The sequence below is a fragment of the Penaeus monodon genome, chromosome 13 (genome assembly GCF_015228065.2).
Source record: "Penaeus monodon isolate SGIC_2016 chromosome 13, NSTDA_Pmon_1, whole genome shotgun sequence".
NCBI lineage: Eukaryota > Metazoa > Arthropoda > Malacostraca > Decapoda > Penaeidae > Penaeus > Penaeus monodon.
This window is the reverse complement of record NC_051398.1, coordinates 28,367,471-28,384,970: the sequence shown is the minus strand read 5'-3', so window position 1 is coordinate 28,384,970 and position 17,500 is coordinate 28,367,471. Positions and strand designations below refer to the sequence as shown.

The 17,500-nt window shown below is 35.0% G+C and overlaps 1 protein-coding gene across 1 annotated transcript in view; it reads left to right on the top strand.

The window, feature by feature from the left end:
- LOC119580225 (glucoside xylosyltransferase 2-like) overlaps nucleotides 1–11,853 on the top strand; it is a 19,573-nt gene extending 7,720 nt beyond the window's left edge. The window contains exons 3-7 of the mRNA XM_037928236.1: nucleotides 2,131–2,265; nucleotides 2,870–3,062; nucleotides 3,469–3,618; nucleotides 5,814–5,986; nucleotides 6,319–11,853. Of these exons, the coding sequence (XP_037784164.1) occupies nucleotides 2,131–2,265; nucleotides 2,870–3,062; nucleotides 3,469–3,618; nucleotides 5,814–5,986; nucleotides 6,319–6,456 (789 nt within the window). The 3' untranslated portion in view covers nucleotides 6,457–11,853. The remainder of the gene's footprint in view (nucleotides 1–2,130; nucleotides 2,266–2,869; nucleotides 3,063–3,468; nucleotides 3,619–5,813; nucleotides 5,987–6,318) is intronic.
- Nucleotides 11,854–17,500: the final 5,647 nt, after the last annotated feature.

The window sequence follows — 17,500 nt, the reverse complement described above, 5'->3', positions numbered from 1 at the left end:
AGTTTTTTGCCACCACCTTAGCATTATAATGTAATTTGTTTTTCTGTTGGTGTGATGGCAGTGCAGAAAATAGCATTGCCTTCATTAAGCCACAAGTTCTTGTTTATATTAATATTTGTGTTGCTGCCATTTAGCAGGTGAATTTATTTTTCTTTTATATTTTAGTTTTTGATTTCAGTTTTGTAAGCATTTTTATTTTCTTAGGGGGTGATTTAACTCATGAGGGCCAGTAAGGGAAAGGTACTTATTGAAATAGGTTTAGGCAGGCCTGCATTGAGTAGTGGAGATAAGCTATCTTTGTGGGGATGCTGTGCCCTTGGATGCTCAGCTGGGGACACACAGGAGAATTGATCATATCTGGGAAGGGCATTGTCTTGGAGAGGAGTTGCCACTTACTGATTTCCTTCCTTTTTTCATAGTGTCTAGATTCTTCCCAATTAAGTTCAGGCACACACAACACGCACACCACACACATGCACACATGCACGCGCACACACACGCACACACACACACACACACACACACACACACACACACACACACACACACACACACACACACTCACCACACACACACACTCACTACAGACACAAACACCACACACACCACACACACACCCCACACACACATATTTACACACACCACACACACCACACCACACACCACACACACAACACACCACACACACACACACACCCCACACACACACACACACACACACACACCACACACACACACCACACACACACACCACACACACACACACACACACCACACACACACACCACCACCACACCACACCACGCACAGCACCACACGCACACGCACCACCCCACACGCACACATGCACACACACACACACGCACACACGCCACACACACAACACACACACAACACACACACACACACACACACACACCACACACACACATGCACTGCATTTTTATTCGTCACATTTCTACCACCCTTCCATCATCCTCTCTCCTCCATTCCCATCACCTCACATCATCCACCACTCTCCTAACACATACTACCCATCTCCACATCATTCTTCCTCTCATCTCTCATGCCTCTTCTCTCCTTCTCCCATCTCATCTGTCATCTCTCTCTCTCTCTCCTCTTCTCACTTCTCTTCTCTCTCTCCTCTCCTCTCTCTTCTCTCTCTCTCCTCTCTCTCTCTCTCTCTCTCTCTCTCTCTTCCCTCTCTCTCTCTCTCTCTATCTCACTCTCTTCACTCTCTCTTCAATCTCCCCTCTCTCTCTCTCTCTCTTTTTCTCTCTCTTCTCTCTCTCTCTCTCTCTCTCTCTCTCTCTCTCTCTCTCTCTCTCTCTCTCTCTCTCTCTCTCTCTCTCTCTCTCTCTTTCTCTCTCTCTCTCTCTTACTACAATTAAGTATCATGCTGTGACCATGGCGGCTCAAACATGAACCTATCGTTCATGATATATATATATATATATCACTATCTCTCTCTCTCTCTCTCTCTCTCTCTCTCTCTCTCTCTCTCTCTCTCTCTCTCTCTCTCTCTCTCTCTCTCTCTCTCTCTCTCTCTCTCTCTCCTCTCTCTCTCTCTCTCTCTCTCTCATTCCATACTCCACATAGAAAGATGCTCATATCTGATGCATATAGAAGGAACTGAAGCAAAGTTCTGAAGCATAGGGCTTCTTAGCGACACCAATAGATTATTGGGAATCGATAGGGAAGCACCTCTGAGACCTCAGCCCCCTTGGAGGTGATGGCATGGTGGGAGAGGGGAAAGGGGTGTGCACTTATATGGTCTCCTCCAAGTAAAAAGCCATAAGATGGTTTTTGTTATACTAACTGATGCATATATGAATATTGTGAATTTGAGTTGGATTGTTCTTGATTTTCCTTCCTTTATGAAATTTAATTCTGAATAGATATGAATCTCTCAGGAGGTTTCTATTCCATGCATATGTATCTTTCACTTGTCAATTTGTTCTCATGTGCACAGCCTGTAACCTCACTTCACCATCTCATCATATGTGTAGTCACACACTTCTTTTTCATCTTCAAACCAATATTTATTAGATGTCCTTTGATATAAAGATAACGTTTTTACTCAGCAACATTTTTGCTCAGACCTTCTCAATAATCTTACTCTCTCTTTAGTATATTTCGTGGCCAGTGAGTGTTCAGAAGAGGATAACACTTGACCTCCACAGCATCACCTTCCCCCCAGGCCAGGATGCAAAAGCATGGAGGAAACTCTTCAAGCCATGTGCATCACAGAGACTCTTTATGCCAGTAAGCATAATTTCTATTTTGCATTATTAGTCAAAAATAAGGAACGGCAATGTGATATTAAGTATTGTAATAAGTAGGGGTTGCAGTTATATTGCATATTATTAAAATCAAAAGTAACTGTGCAATGCCTCTTCAAAATGGGCATGTTGATAGGGAAAACATACACACAGATACATACATGCACACGTATACATGCATGCATATGCATGTACACATATGCATGTACACACTTACATGCACGCACATACATGCACGCACATACATGCACGCACATACATGCACGCACATACATGCACACACATACATGCACACACACACACACACACACACACACACACACACACACACACACACACACACACACACACACACACACACACACACACACACACACATACAAAAAAAATAAAAATAAAAATAAATGCACATGAACACACCTGCCAACTTTCACAAAGTTTCTGATTTGTAGTATGCTGTTAAAACATTTTGTGGTTTATTACAGGCAGAAGTGTAAATAGAAAAGTATTTGTCTATGTATGGTAAATGTATTTTGCATTATTGATATCCTAGTACTTTTGAGAGTAACATTTATCACTGTTTTCAGTCCTTGTTAAAGGATGTGGATGCATTGGTGTATGTAGACACAGATGTGGTGTTCCTTGCACCTTTAGAAGAGCTTTGGAAACACTTTAGTGCCATGAATTCATCACACATGGCAGCAATGGCTCCAGAACATGAAGATTTAGCCACTGGGTGGTATAATCGGTTTGCCAAGCATCCCTACTATGGTAGATTAGGTGAGCTTTCAACTATTTTCTGTGCTAAGTGTTAATAATTATGCACTATAGATACAACTTACTGCAACTATGACCTTCCCAGCCTTATTCCAAATAAGGACAGGATAAATATATGCAACTCTACTTTCAGTAAATATTAAACATTTGAAGCTGCCTCATAATGTAGATGACCCTAATTTTTTTCAAGGAATTCAAGTTAAAGTTGGTATACAAGTATTCAAGTTGATGAAGAATTGAATTTAACAAAAACTCTTTTGGATTCACCATTTATATCTTAAATCATAACGCAATGGTCAGTGTCAATAATGCATTATATTGGATGTATCTAAAAATTCTATATACAATTGAAAAGCATAAGGTGCTGATAATGGCATTTCAATATTTAATATATTTCTTCTAATGACAGGTGTGAACTCGGGAGTGATGCTGATGAACCTTACAAGACTGCGAAAATTTGGATGGGAGGAGTATGTGGTTCCAATCTACAAGCACTATAAGCTGGCTATAACATGGGGTGACCAAGACATCATTAATATTATCTTTCACTATCATTCAGGTGAGTTCTACACTTTACCAGATCATATGTTTTTAGAGAAGTTAACCCTTTCCCGATGGGTAGTATTGATAGTGGCCCGGACCCTGCTGCCGGGGCCTTATATCGTCACCCTAGCATGCGTGACCGCTCGTGCCAAATACCAGCATCTCTTGCCGTTTCTTTGTAAAACTATGAGCATATGTTGTATTTTCAGTTATCATTATTTTCTAAAGTCTCTATTTGCCATATTTCCTGATAAATCAAGACTGAAGGATATTTTTGTTGTTATAGAGACTCCATCTTCTTCTTTTAATGGTAGGTTCATGTCTGAGCCGCCGTAGAAATTCATAAAAACCTACTGGGGACAGAACATAAATCCAGGGAAGTTGGGTTAAGAGTTTCATAGTTGTTAACCCTTTGCCGACGGGCGGCATGTCCATACATACACCATGGCATGTACGTACATGCCCCCAGCAGATAGTCCAGCCATGCCATGGCATGTACGAACATGCCGCCCGTCGGCAAAGGGTTAACAACTATGAAACTCTTAACCCAACTTCCCTGGATTTATGTTCTGTCCCCAGTAGGTTTTTATGAACTTTGTTACAGATGGCTCCACAAGTGCTCAGCTAGCAATGAATCTATCAGGAGCCCCTGGTGACCAATCCTGATTTCCCCAGTCCTTGAGTTGATGGGAAAATGTGTTTTTCTTTTTAATACAGTTGATATTGATACTGTTGTTATTGTTATTGATGTTATGATTATTAAATTATTAAAATCTCGATAACATTTAAAACAACGAAAAATGAAAAATTAAATAATCCAAAAGTCAAGGAAAAAGGTAAACAGATGAGATAGGTAGGACTAATAACACCTTGGTGATGAAGCACTTGTAGAACCATCTATGTGTAAATACAATAAACAAACTTGTATTACAGTGGGCATGGCATGTATTCCTGCTGTACATGTTGAATGTATTATAATCAGAGTGAGTCTGTTTCTGAGGCATTTTTGTTACCTTGTATTCAGAGGTATGCCTTATCTAGTAATGAAAAACTCATTAGAGGGGGGACAATCTTTAGAATATTTGAGTTTCCTTGTCTTGCAGCTAAAAATTAGCTGATATATACTAAAGTGGAACAGTGAACAGCTGAAGTTGGCACATGCCAACCTTTAATAGATTAGGATAAATTAAAGTTAAAAAGGCAACCCTTCCTCAGACTTTAGTCACAACCAAAGATTTGGTTGCCTGGAAATTTAATTGGTTATGATATTTAGGCAAATGTTAGTTTTGATACTTTCTTACTCTATGATTCTAGATAGACATTAAATATTTTGATAGCAGTTGTGAGAGTATGAGTCCCTCTGATAGGCAGGAAAAAAAATTCAGGTTGCATTAAAAGTTCATGAACTACTGCTTTTAGACTTAGGAAAAAAATACAGATCCTAACAAATATTAGGTATTGTTTTTGAAAGACATTCATTGAGTAGGGAATCCATATTAGAGTGTGTCACCAGTGTGATAAAGGTTGGGGATATTGGCTGTAGAATACAAGATTTCCTTATTTTTGGTGAATATGTGTTTGAATGAGCATTGTAAGTAGCCCAGTATTTTATGAGAGGGATTATGGTTAAGGAGTTTATAGAATTCTATTCTGGATGTTCATGGTTATTGCTGATGCTGATATTCCAGGGTATGTCGATTCATACTTGAGTTTCTACTCTATATTTTGAAATTATTAACCCAATCGCCACGTTTGGCAAGAATACATGCCATGCCCACTGTAACACAGGTTTATTTATTGTATTCACACATAGATGGCTCTACAAGTGCTTAGTCATCAAGGGGTCACTTATTAGTCCTACCTTTCTCACCTGTTTACCCTTTTCCTTGACTTTTGGAAAGGATCTTTTGCATTATTTCATTGTCTTAAATGTTAACAAGATTTTAATAATACTTTGATAATCATAACATCAATAACAATAATAACAGTATTGATATCAATTGTATTAAAAGGAAAAACGCATTTTCCCGCCAATTCAAGTAATGGGGAAATCAAGATCAGTCAGTAGGGCTACTGATAGACTCCTTGGAGGCTGAGCACATGTGGAGCCATCTGTATGTAACAAAATTCAGAAAAACCTACAAGGGACAGAACATAAATCCGGGGTGAATGGGTTAAACAGTAGTATACCATAATTTCTCACAATTCCAGACAAGCTTTATGTTTATGGCTGTGAGTACAACCTTCGACCTGATCATTGTATGTACATGAGTGTCTGCAAAGCAGCTGAGAAGCATGGAGTGTTTGTTCTGCATGGAAACAGAGGAACTTTTCATAGTGACAAACAACCAGCTTTTCGAGCAGTGTATCATGCTTGGGAGGAGGTCAGTTTGTACTGTTGTTCTGTATTAGGATGAAAAGAACAGTCTAATGATGTATTTTACACTATTGAAATATAGTATCCCACAATCAGTATCCCACAATGTTTGGAATTGTGCCAACAATATTTTAAAAGGAAAAGAATAGGTGTTTTGACTTCATAAAATGTGCATTCATGATTTTCATTGAGTTAGTTCAGTGCTGTATCTAAACAGTTGGTAAATCTTCTTATCTAACACTGTATTGTAAATAGAAAGAAAGTTATTTTACTCTACAAAAAATGTACACTACTTTTACAATTAATGATATTCATCACATTTTTTTTTCTTCCAATCAGTATCAACTTGGGGATGATCTGAGGCAGAACCTGTACTACCCAATGCAGCGTTATCTCATCAAAACCACCAACACAAACTGTGGGAAGATCCACAGTGCTTACCTAAAGGCACTGGGGTCTCTTGTGAGACTTAGATGACAGGGGTGAATATAGTTTTTACTTTTTTATATATTTTTCCTTTATCTGTCTATCTTTGGTATTGATTATATGTTGATTGGCAGCTTACAGAAATTATTAGATATATTATTATTACCTGTTGATCAGGACTCAAAAATATTTTGTACAGTGAAAGAAAATACTTTTTTTTTGTCTTTCTTTTATATATGTTTACTTTTTAAGTTGGTGCCAAAGCCATGGTTGGAGTGATTTTTTGCAGCTTGTTACAATTACTGCAGCTGATCTTAAGTCATATTTAAAACATCAAAAATAAGAAAAGGAGGTGATGATCTTTACTTATAGTTCATAAGTAAGTATGTATATATATATACAATAAGGAAAAGATTTCTTTACTAAGGAGAGATATTATGTTGTGGACTAATGCTAATCTCATTTTCAAGGTAATCTGTTCTAGAAAAGTATGATCTTTCATTTGAAATGTCTTAGTACTTTTCAAAATATCTTTCAACTGATACAGGAGAGACCTTTCTTTCAAAGAACACATAATTGCAATATCTTTAAGGTATACAATATCTTGAAGGTATATTGTTGCAAATATACTGTAACAAATGATTTCCACATACAGAACCATAGAAAATGTGAGAACTCTCAGGCCTTTTCTCAGGAGTGGTTTGTGTCCACTGACTTGCCGTGTTTATCTGCCAACCAAAAGCTCTTGTATACTAGACTCTATAAAGCATTGTTGCTGTATGGGACATGATAAGAGAGATTTCAGAATTACTAGATTATGGTCAGCAATTTTTTTTCCTTTATTTCTTTTGACACCTTATTACCATATTGCAGAGTAAGTTACAGTGACCTTATTCAACTACAGAAGGCTTGCATTCTTACCTTGAGGAAGCCTGTGGATATTTGTGAGCATGCAGAGAAGCGTATAATAAGTTTAAGTATATATGCAAAAGCCAAGAATATGCATCAAGGTAAAGTTTCACTCCATAGAGCCCTAACCTACCTGATGACAAGGCGACAAAAATACATTCCATATCCAGTGTGTTATCTTGTTTGATTATTGTCTTTACAGATAGATGGTTCCAAAAGTACTTAATCACTAAACAATCAATCACTAGTTCTACCCAGATCACCTGTTTATCCTTTTCCTTGTTTTTCATAGATTTTTAAAAATTTCTTATTACCATTAGTATTGTTAATAGCATTATAGAAATGATAATGTCAACATTGATATTGATTGTATTAGAAGGAAAATATTTATCCTGAAAACTCAAAGAAAGGGGAGTTCAGCTAAAGGTAAATAGGCTCACAAATTTGACAGTGTGATTACCTAGCACCATTGAGTTATGTAAAGTGTGTATTTCTGAATGCTTATCTAGGCAGTAGCTGAAGACTTTTTAGGGCACCCTGAGCTTCATTTGAGGCATATTCTGGTTTGAAAATATGCTCAAAATCACTGGTTTGCTCTTTATTGCATAGTCACAAATATCCTTCATCAATATTTATCCTCCCTCAGGCAAAAAAATCCATGATTTTGCTTGGTAGGTAAGGTTTGGGCAGAAAACGGTGACAGAAAGTGGTGAGCGTGAAAAAAGCTGATAATGCATACCATTGCAATCCAAGATGTGAGCATATGGTTGGCTAATAAATGTGGAAAGTAAATTGATATCCAGCCACTCCATGGAAGGCTCAAGATTCCTCAGACTCTTTCCAGGTGCTTGAAGATCCCTAGTGTGAATCTTAAAGATTGCTATGGCAATGCAATTTGTGAATAAAATGATGATGCCTTACCAAAGGGTTGAGTTGAATGTTTGTGAAGAAGGCTTAGCAGGTTGTTTAATTTTTACTATACAGTTTCAGATTCCTTTTGCCATTTGCTATTGTGAGTATTATCTGATAATTTGATGAGTATGCACATGTGTGACCCCAACCACTGTAAGTCGTCAGGTGATTACAGAACTTATAGTAGAGCCTCGCATTACAATTTCCCGGTATGTCAGGCCAAATCTCTCATGTGTAAACAAAGAACACAGTTTAGTCCTAGTCACTAATTGTGTCTTGCATGTAACTGATTCATCTGTTGTGTTAGATTTCATTTTATTTCTGAAAAAAACTCTTAAGGGCCAGTAAAAGTTAAAAGATATTTAGGTATACCTTACAGTTTGAAGGAATTAGATTGTGTCAATGTTCCCAGTCTTCCATTTTCACTCTTCATCTGATTTGATTTTGGTAAACTTTTTTGGTATTTGCAAGTTGTTTTGTAATTGTTTGGTAAAATGAGGTTCATGTTCAGAATTCCAAGACAAGGTTTAATCAGTTTTTAAGGGAACATTGTTTATTACATCATTCATTGACACAAGCCTCCTACATTATGTGTTTGTATAGATGTTTACATCTACATATCCACCTGAGAAAGAAACTAGGCTTGTGGTACTAGTTCTGTTTCTAGGGAAACTCATTACAAGTACTCATTTTAATAGTCTGAGGAGGTAAACTTCAAGCTAGTCCACTTTTGTCCAACTAACTTGAAGATGTGTTACAATACATTTTGAAAAGCCAGATACAGGGACAGGATAGTTAATGCTAAGGTAAAGAATATATACAGTAATGTAATTTTAAAAATGCTTTAACTCCCCAGTAACTGGAATTTGTTAAAGTCTTTAATCTTTGCTGTCCTTTTTTTCATTTTGGGGACAGGCTATTCATAAGTCAGGAATAAAGAAATCTAGGTCAGTTTGTTAATATAAAATCACACATGTATATTTATTTTTCATTAATTGATTGTTCTTCACAATGTATTTAGAGAGTCTGATGTCTGACAAATATAGAATTAAGAACAGGAGTTTTGTTTCAAATGGAGAAATATTGTAAAGCAGATGTATTACTTGACACAACTCAAGATGATACATTTATATTTATAAGCTGATACTTTCAGTTTAATAAGTAAATAAAGAATCATATAGGATTGGAAATTTGGTTATAAGAATGATCTTTTTGTTTATATGTTTTGGCAGGCATTGTTTCTTTTACTATAATGCAGATATGAATATCCTTCGGAAAGTAATCACCATTGTGATCAATCACCATTGTAATCAATCCATTGCTACCTGATATGTGTACTGTGGTTTTGTCCACTGTGTTTTTGTTTCATGAATTTTGTTTACACATAGGTGACTCCACAAATGTTCAGTTACTAAGGAGTAGGCTCTATGTAACCTCACCTGGCTTCCCCATTCCTTGAACTTTTGGGAAAGATATTTCTAATGCTGCCAATATAGTTACTGTTATTATTATTACTATAAACATTATGATTGTTATAATGTTATTGAAATAGCAATAAAAGATGAAATAGTGAAATGATAATAACAAAAAAAGATAAAATACAATCTTTCCTAATATCGGGAAAGAGAAACCAGGTGCAGTAGTAGGACTTATAATTGACTTCTTAGTGACCAAGCTCTAGTGGCACCATCTCTTTGTAAACACAGTTAGTAAACTAAAAACACTGCAGACATGGCATGTATGTACATGCTGTCCTGGCAGCATTGGTTAAGCAGAGTCTCTAGTTATATTGTGCAATTTAGTCGAGTTCATTTAAATCTCGGTTATGAGTTCTGTAAATAAAAAAGTGCTGATAATTGTCTCATCATGTCAGCATATACAGCTCTGAAACAGATGGAGACATGAATTTGGAGTTTACAAGAATGGCAACCATTTGTGAAGGTATTCAAAACATAATCATCTACATGTTTATATCAAATTATTTAGTTTAAAAAAAAGTTAGATATCAACATTATTATTGATATAGAACATCATAATGCCATATATTGTGCAATACTATAGAAAAAAGTTGTTTTAATTACTTGTATGTAGAAATTGTTAGTAATCATTTTATTGGATATGTGCTTCCATAGTTCCTTATTGAGTGTGCCATAATGTTTTTGGGTTTTTTTGCAAAGTATATTATTTTATATATAGTAACTGTTTATTTGTTTTAGATTGTTTTTTTTTCAAATATTACTCTTTATCACGTTTCAAGAAATGAATACTGATGTGGATAAGTATTCATATATATGAATTTATCCTCATGTGGGAGAGCAGCTTTAGTAGTATATTTGTATTACAATAAGATTTTGTGTGAATGGACAAGAGTAATCGTAATTTAGCCTGCAGGAGATACCTCTTCATATAATCCTTGGGCTGATTTCATCCTGCATGTAGGCATCTGCACATTTCACCTTGTAGGTGTATGTAACTGGTGAACACCACGAATGGCATCTTTTTTCATCTGTAGATGCCTTCGAAGAGGGTTGATACTGACATCTGTTGTCTTTCAGCTATGAATTGACACAAAGAAATTTTATGACAGCATATTTGTATAATTCACTGTCACATTTGATCCTGTGTTCAGGCATCTACACACCTTGACTCACATGTGCATAACAAACAAACATAAGTGTTTTTCTTACATGTAGGATGGAATCAAACTGTCCATTATATGAACATTTTGTCAGAATTTCTTTTTGGTAATATCTCCAACATCCATTAGTATTTACAGGATTTTGCTTTTCATATGATTTATTATTAATATTATTATCATTGTTATTATTACTGTTAGTCTTAGTATTTATCAGATAGTAAGTGTCATATGATTAAAAGTTATTATCTAATGTATTGCTTACATTACATTTTATGAATTCATCATATTAAAATCATGTGAATTATTACAGTAGTATATATTTTCATGTTTCATATCTGTCAAGTTCACTGAATTGTAAATGGGTATTATTATAATTATTGGTGCAAATTAACACATGGATAATGCAAGGCTTTTATTCCAAATTGTATCTTTATTTTCTACTTGATTATAATTTTTCATATGTATTTGTTATTGTTATTATTAAGTGATTGGATTTTTTACCTAAACAGATATGAAATAAGTTTGTATTACTTATACAGTATTCCATTCAAGCTGGCCTTGGCTGGAGCTTTTCTTAAATTTGTTTTATTTATTATATGTTCATTGCTTAAGGGAACTTTATTGTTTATTACAGCCAAGGTATATTTAAACATGTAGCACCACTTTATTTACCTATTGAAGCCAAAAATGAAATTCTCTTGAGTATTCTGATAGCTGATTATGGTATTGAATGTTTTGTTATCATAAATAAATAAGTGGATTTTAAACTTTTAGTAATTATAACAATATTGAGTAAATTGTCTAAATAATTATGTAACAGGATATACCTGATATCTTATGATGCACCCTCACTGGGTATAATGCATTGTCATTTGCTCAGCCTGTTCAATCTGTGCAATATTTTAAGGCAAGTATTTCTTCAGTATATATAATGAGTGTTTTTAAAAAATAATTGAAAAGTAAACCAAGAAAAAAAAAAAAAAAAATTGCAGTCAATGAAGGCGAAGAGTTGGGGCTTAGTTTGGTAATTGCCACCTATGATTTTCATCAATACGGAGTGATGCTACCTGTTCTGAAATACCTTGATTACATCTATATTGTATTTAGTTTTCTGAGTCTTGGAAATTTACCCTCATTATCAGTCTTGTATTGTTCAGACATTCTCAAAATTCTTCAGAGTAAATTGAAATGTATAGGAGTAATGGTTGAAAAAGAAACACTAGTAATTAATTGCAAATCTTTTTGGTATATGTTCTAGTCACTTTTCATTCAATTTAGGATATACTCTGGCAGCTTACATTGTATATTTTGTTTTGTTACAGTAACATGAAAGATTTATATTTTACATTTCTTTTATAAATGGTATATACACAATACTTTGTATGTATAATCTCATTTTACTCACAATTAATGTTGTGCCAGTACTGTTTTGGCATAGAAAATGTAATAACTTTTCTCTGAGATATGGGAGCCCATTATAGGTGATTAGAAAAGGCAATTAGTATGAACATGATTTTTTTTCAGGATTTTGTATTAGAGCAACCAGTTTAATTCAGATCTTCGATATGCCTCATGAGGTTTCTCTAAAACAAATCAAATAACCATCTCACATTTTTGTCTTTTTGATTTTGTTGACTTACTTTTTATATCCATGTCCTTACAATTTTATATACAATTTAAGAATTAAAGAAAGAAAATTATTTTTTTGTTTGTTCCCTTTCCCAAGATGATCATGTTCCAGAGCTCCATGAATCTCCATGAAGGGTTCAATTTTGGCCTTCCTCTTCGACCAGTGCATAGTTAATGATCTTGGGTGTACAAGTGAAAATTCAATGCCCAGTCAGATTATGTTCATCATGTCAGGTTTACAAAATTAGCATCTAAAGATGAATGCTTACTCTATTAAATTAAACTTAAATTACTGACATAGCAAGCATACAAGTTTTGCCTCCTTGTTGTCCTAAAGCTCAGAGTGGCGAGGACGGGAAAGGGACCTTTTCTGCATGGCGCTGAAAGTCATGGATTCTAGACTTTGGCAATATGGAAATAACAGCCAGTCAGAGGCAAATAAATTAAGCAATGATAAATGCAGTTCATTTTCACTGGAACTAACTATTTTCTTAGAAATCTTCAAAGGACTGATCGCGTGAGGATTGTTTTGCTTGCATTAAATGATTATTATTTGTGGTTTGTGAATTATTTGCAAGAGATCCATAGCAAGTTGTCATGGCCTCAGAGTCATTGTTGCCGAGTTGTAGGAATCGCTTCGGTTCGGTTTGTATCACAGTTGTATTCAGATTTCTGGTGTACGTGAGGTCGTGTCTGTAATGCTTAATTTTTAATTTCTTTATCTAGTTATGGAATCATAATTATTGATGTATCAGTAACGAAAAAGTATATATTCTTTAAATATGCGAGCTTTGGTACTAAAAAAGAAAAGAAAAGAAAAGAAAAAAAGACGAAAGATAATCGATTCCTTTTTCGTGCCAATTCCGTTATCAAGTAATGACGATGCCAAGTGTTCTAATATATTTTCAAAGCTATTTTGTCTGGTAATACAGTAAAACAGCAAAACGCTATACCCCGGTGGTCTCTGTAGCAGCCTTGTATTTCAAACGACTCGTGTATGGATTTTTGATAAATACATGCCATGACCTAGGATGCATGATCGCGGGTTGGGGTATCTGTTTAGTCCAGATTAGTAAAAAAAAAAAATCGATCAGAAATCGACTGTCTAAGAACTTTCAATGTTAATTGAGAGAACTTGAAATTGATATGATATAGTTAATTTAATAATAATAATAACAACAACAACGATAATAATAAAAATGCAGCACTGGCTTGAAAGTATGACCGACCTGCAACAGAAACTAATTTCAGGAAAATCACTAGAAGCCCTGATGTAGTCACAAGAGCTTTCCATCTCTCAAGGTCATATATAGTTCCTATACGAAACAGCCTTCTACAGCATTCTCCATTTTTCGTATTCAACCATTCCATCTCATTCTATCTGTTTTTCTTTCTCATTAACTTAGTCATTCATCCATTTTCTCTTTGTCTCTTGTTTCATGTCATCATTCTCTTCCTCTTCTTCCTCTTTCTCTCATTCATTATTCACGCTCTCTGTCTACCCTCGTGTATTTATTGATCCATTTTTCTCCTGCCCTCTTTTTATCCTATCATTAGTTTTCCTGTCTACCACCGGATCAACTGAATTTTCTATCTCAAACTGACAGGTTTCCACTCTAAACTTGCATTGCTATACCTCAGTTTATTCTCTTCTATTATATATATATATATATATATATATATATATATATATATATATATATATATATATATATATAAAATATATATATAATATATATATATATATATATATATATATATATATATATATATATATATATATATATATATATATATATATATATGCCATCATCCACAAAAGTAATTTCATTCTTTCTATCGTCAGACTAGTACGATTCACGTCAGGATATATTCTACATAAGAACATAACTTCTAATTGTTGTAATAATTATTTTTGTAAATCTTTGTTTGATATTTACCTATGCCAATAATTCTAATGCTAAGTTACTTAATTGGGAATTACGTGATCGGGGTCTCGCAATGTTAAAAAGCCAGCCGCAAGATCAGATTGCTCCCTACTTATCATCCAGATCATAAGCAACGGTCGCATTAGTCCAGGGATCCCTAATTAGCCATGCCGAATGTTGTTCAGCTACAGAGCGGGACTGGGTACACTATGCACAGTGTACCTTCATGGAGAAACATCGTCCTCGATAAGACCAAAGGGTCTACAATAACCTGGGTGAACTACCATCGAAGGTTCTATGAATATATCGATTGCAAAACTGGAAAAAAGAAATTACTGAACTTCGGAAAAACAATCCACCCATTTCATTAATTAGCATGCGTCATACAACCTTGCTGGTACTCCATATTTCAACAGAGACAAAAAAAATGACAAAGTTCTTTCCAATATCATATGCCGATATTTGTGTAATCAGTAATGTACGCGGGACGTTGTTATGGACTAATAAAAACTAAAGATGCGAGGAGGCAAAAACTATAACAATAATTGAGTAAAATATCCTGAATTGTCGATCATGACACAGCCTTGCCAGCCGTACGATCATTCTCATTTTTATTGATTTCACCCATTATTATTATTTTTAATCTGCTTTTATCTTGATAGTTGTGTATGGTATTCTATAATTGCTCTTTGGTTCTCACTTTGTTCCCTTGGGTGTAAATAATGTCTGAAGTGAGCCCGTGTCTTACAAAGATTACTGGTAACATGACTAGTTGTAATGAATATTACTTATTTTTAGAGTAAAATTATACCTATTATGATATAATACTTACCATTTAGACAACCAAGTAATAAGCTTCCTAGTAATCATACCTTAATTTTTATGTTTTGGCATCACTTATTTCTCTCTAGCTTGGACGAATATCAACACAGCACGTCGCACTGGGCAGGAAATTTTATCTAACTTCCCTTTACAGCTAGGGAAGTATCCCGCGCTGTAGAGGGATTCCTGGATAGAATAGACTAGTGTGACCGCCCCTATAGTGATACAGTATAATTATGTATTTATGAAATATTACATCAAGTATGAGAATTGATGATCTGAATTCTTCAAGAATGCTTATTACAAACAGGATTTTTTTTTTTCTAAAGCTCACATTAATTGTAAATGCATATGATAGACCTCATTTCCGTTGTCAAAATGTCACACAGCACTGTTAAAGCGAAGGTCACACTAGTCTATTCTGTCCTAGGATCCCCAGATAGGATCGCCGAAGTCTGGTCAGCTACTAAGAGGGATTGGTCACACTACATTCAGTGTTCCTTCGGAGAGAACTATTGTCTCTGTTCAGTGTTCACAGCATTAAACAATGGCGCTTTCCATCAAGGATGCTTTTACGAGCTACTTTTCAATTGTTGTGGTCTTTACTCAGTGTGCCTGTTGAGAGATGATGTGCTAGCTCGGGTATTCATCCACTAATGTTCTTTTCAAATTCTTGCTTTTATAATCCTTATGGCTCTCTGGCTCTCACTTTATCCAACAAGGCGAGAAAGCTTCCGAAGAGATCTCCATGCTTTTGGCGTATCGGAGTAGGTTGATGTTTATGTTTGTTAGTCAAATGAACGTTTATCTGAATTATCTACAAACATTTAATGAGACATCGTTGTTCCTTGCAAAAAAAATGACATTTAAAAATTTTAAAATGACAATTAAAAATGTATTTAATTATCAATTTTGTTTTTATCAATTCATATATATATATGTATATATTATATATATATTTTAAGATTCTAAGTAATGAGTTTACTAGTAATTATATTATAGTTTTTGTTTCGGCAATATCTTTCAGCTCCAGGCAGGGATGAAATACTGACATAACGTTTCGCGCTGTGGAGGGATTTTCATCTCAAGATCCCTTTACAGCTAGGGAAGCATCCAGCTCTGTAAAGGGATCCCAGGACAGAACTGATTAATGTGACAGGCCCTTAAGTGTCCTTGATCGCGACATTTCCCGGGTCTGTCGCGAAAGCCACGTACCAATGTTAGGACGTCTTTGGTAGAGCAGAGAAAAGTACCAACGCGTTGGATTTTTACAATGCTTGTGAGAGCCGTTCAGACTTTCGGCAACACGTTGAGCTATTTTACGTCATCATTTAAACTCCGCCCTTTTATCCTGAGAACAAGCCTGAAATACGTTACTAGAGGCCCATCTCGTTTCTATTGTGCTTATTTTTTTCACCAGAGAAACCTGGGCTTGTATTTTACAACGGAAATAAGAAATATATTTTTTAGATCATTCTGTATTCAGAGATCAAAGAAATAAACTATGAACACTGAGATTATCTTCGTTGCTGATAGTCATTGGAAATACCTGGAAACTTTTCCTTTCAAACACACGGTGAATCAATTGATTTCTACGATTTTGTATATTGCCAATAACGTGTGCTTGTATAAATTTTGAACATGTAATATGGCTTTGATAGCAATGAATATTATAGAATTTAATAGAATTTTGGAAAGTGAATGAAATTTAAAAAGCATGCTCCTATAAAGTTGATAAAATAACAAAAACAAGTTATACGTACCCAATAAGTAAAATGATTATGTAGAACTTAATATAAATTTTCGTAATATTCTGTTAACCATACAAAAACGCATTCTGTAAACAAAACATGAATCTGTTTAGGATCCTTGCTCGTATCTCATTCGTCATAGAACACTTTTGGAAGCCTGGATATGTCCAAGGCTAAAGCATAAATAATATAATGAAATGAATGACTGTAGCTGTCTGTGCATGACATATCGAAATTTGTTAATGAAAAGCGTAGGCGAAGGAACGAAAGATAAACCAGAGCCTCGTTCTTTGCTATGGCCCTAGTGATTTGAAAGCATTTTAATATTAAGGCTTATACTCTACATTGTTATCTATGACAGTCGTGTATATTTCAATATTAATATTTTGTTGCAAGAGCAACTGTGAACAAGTTCATCATGCTTTCCCATATTACCCAACTGTGAGATATATTTCTTTGGGTCACATAACAGTCACAGACGTAGAATTTTATATATCACATTACAT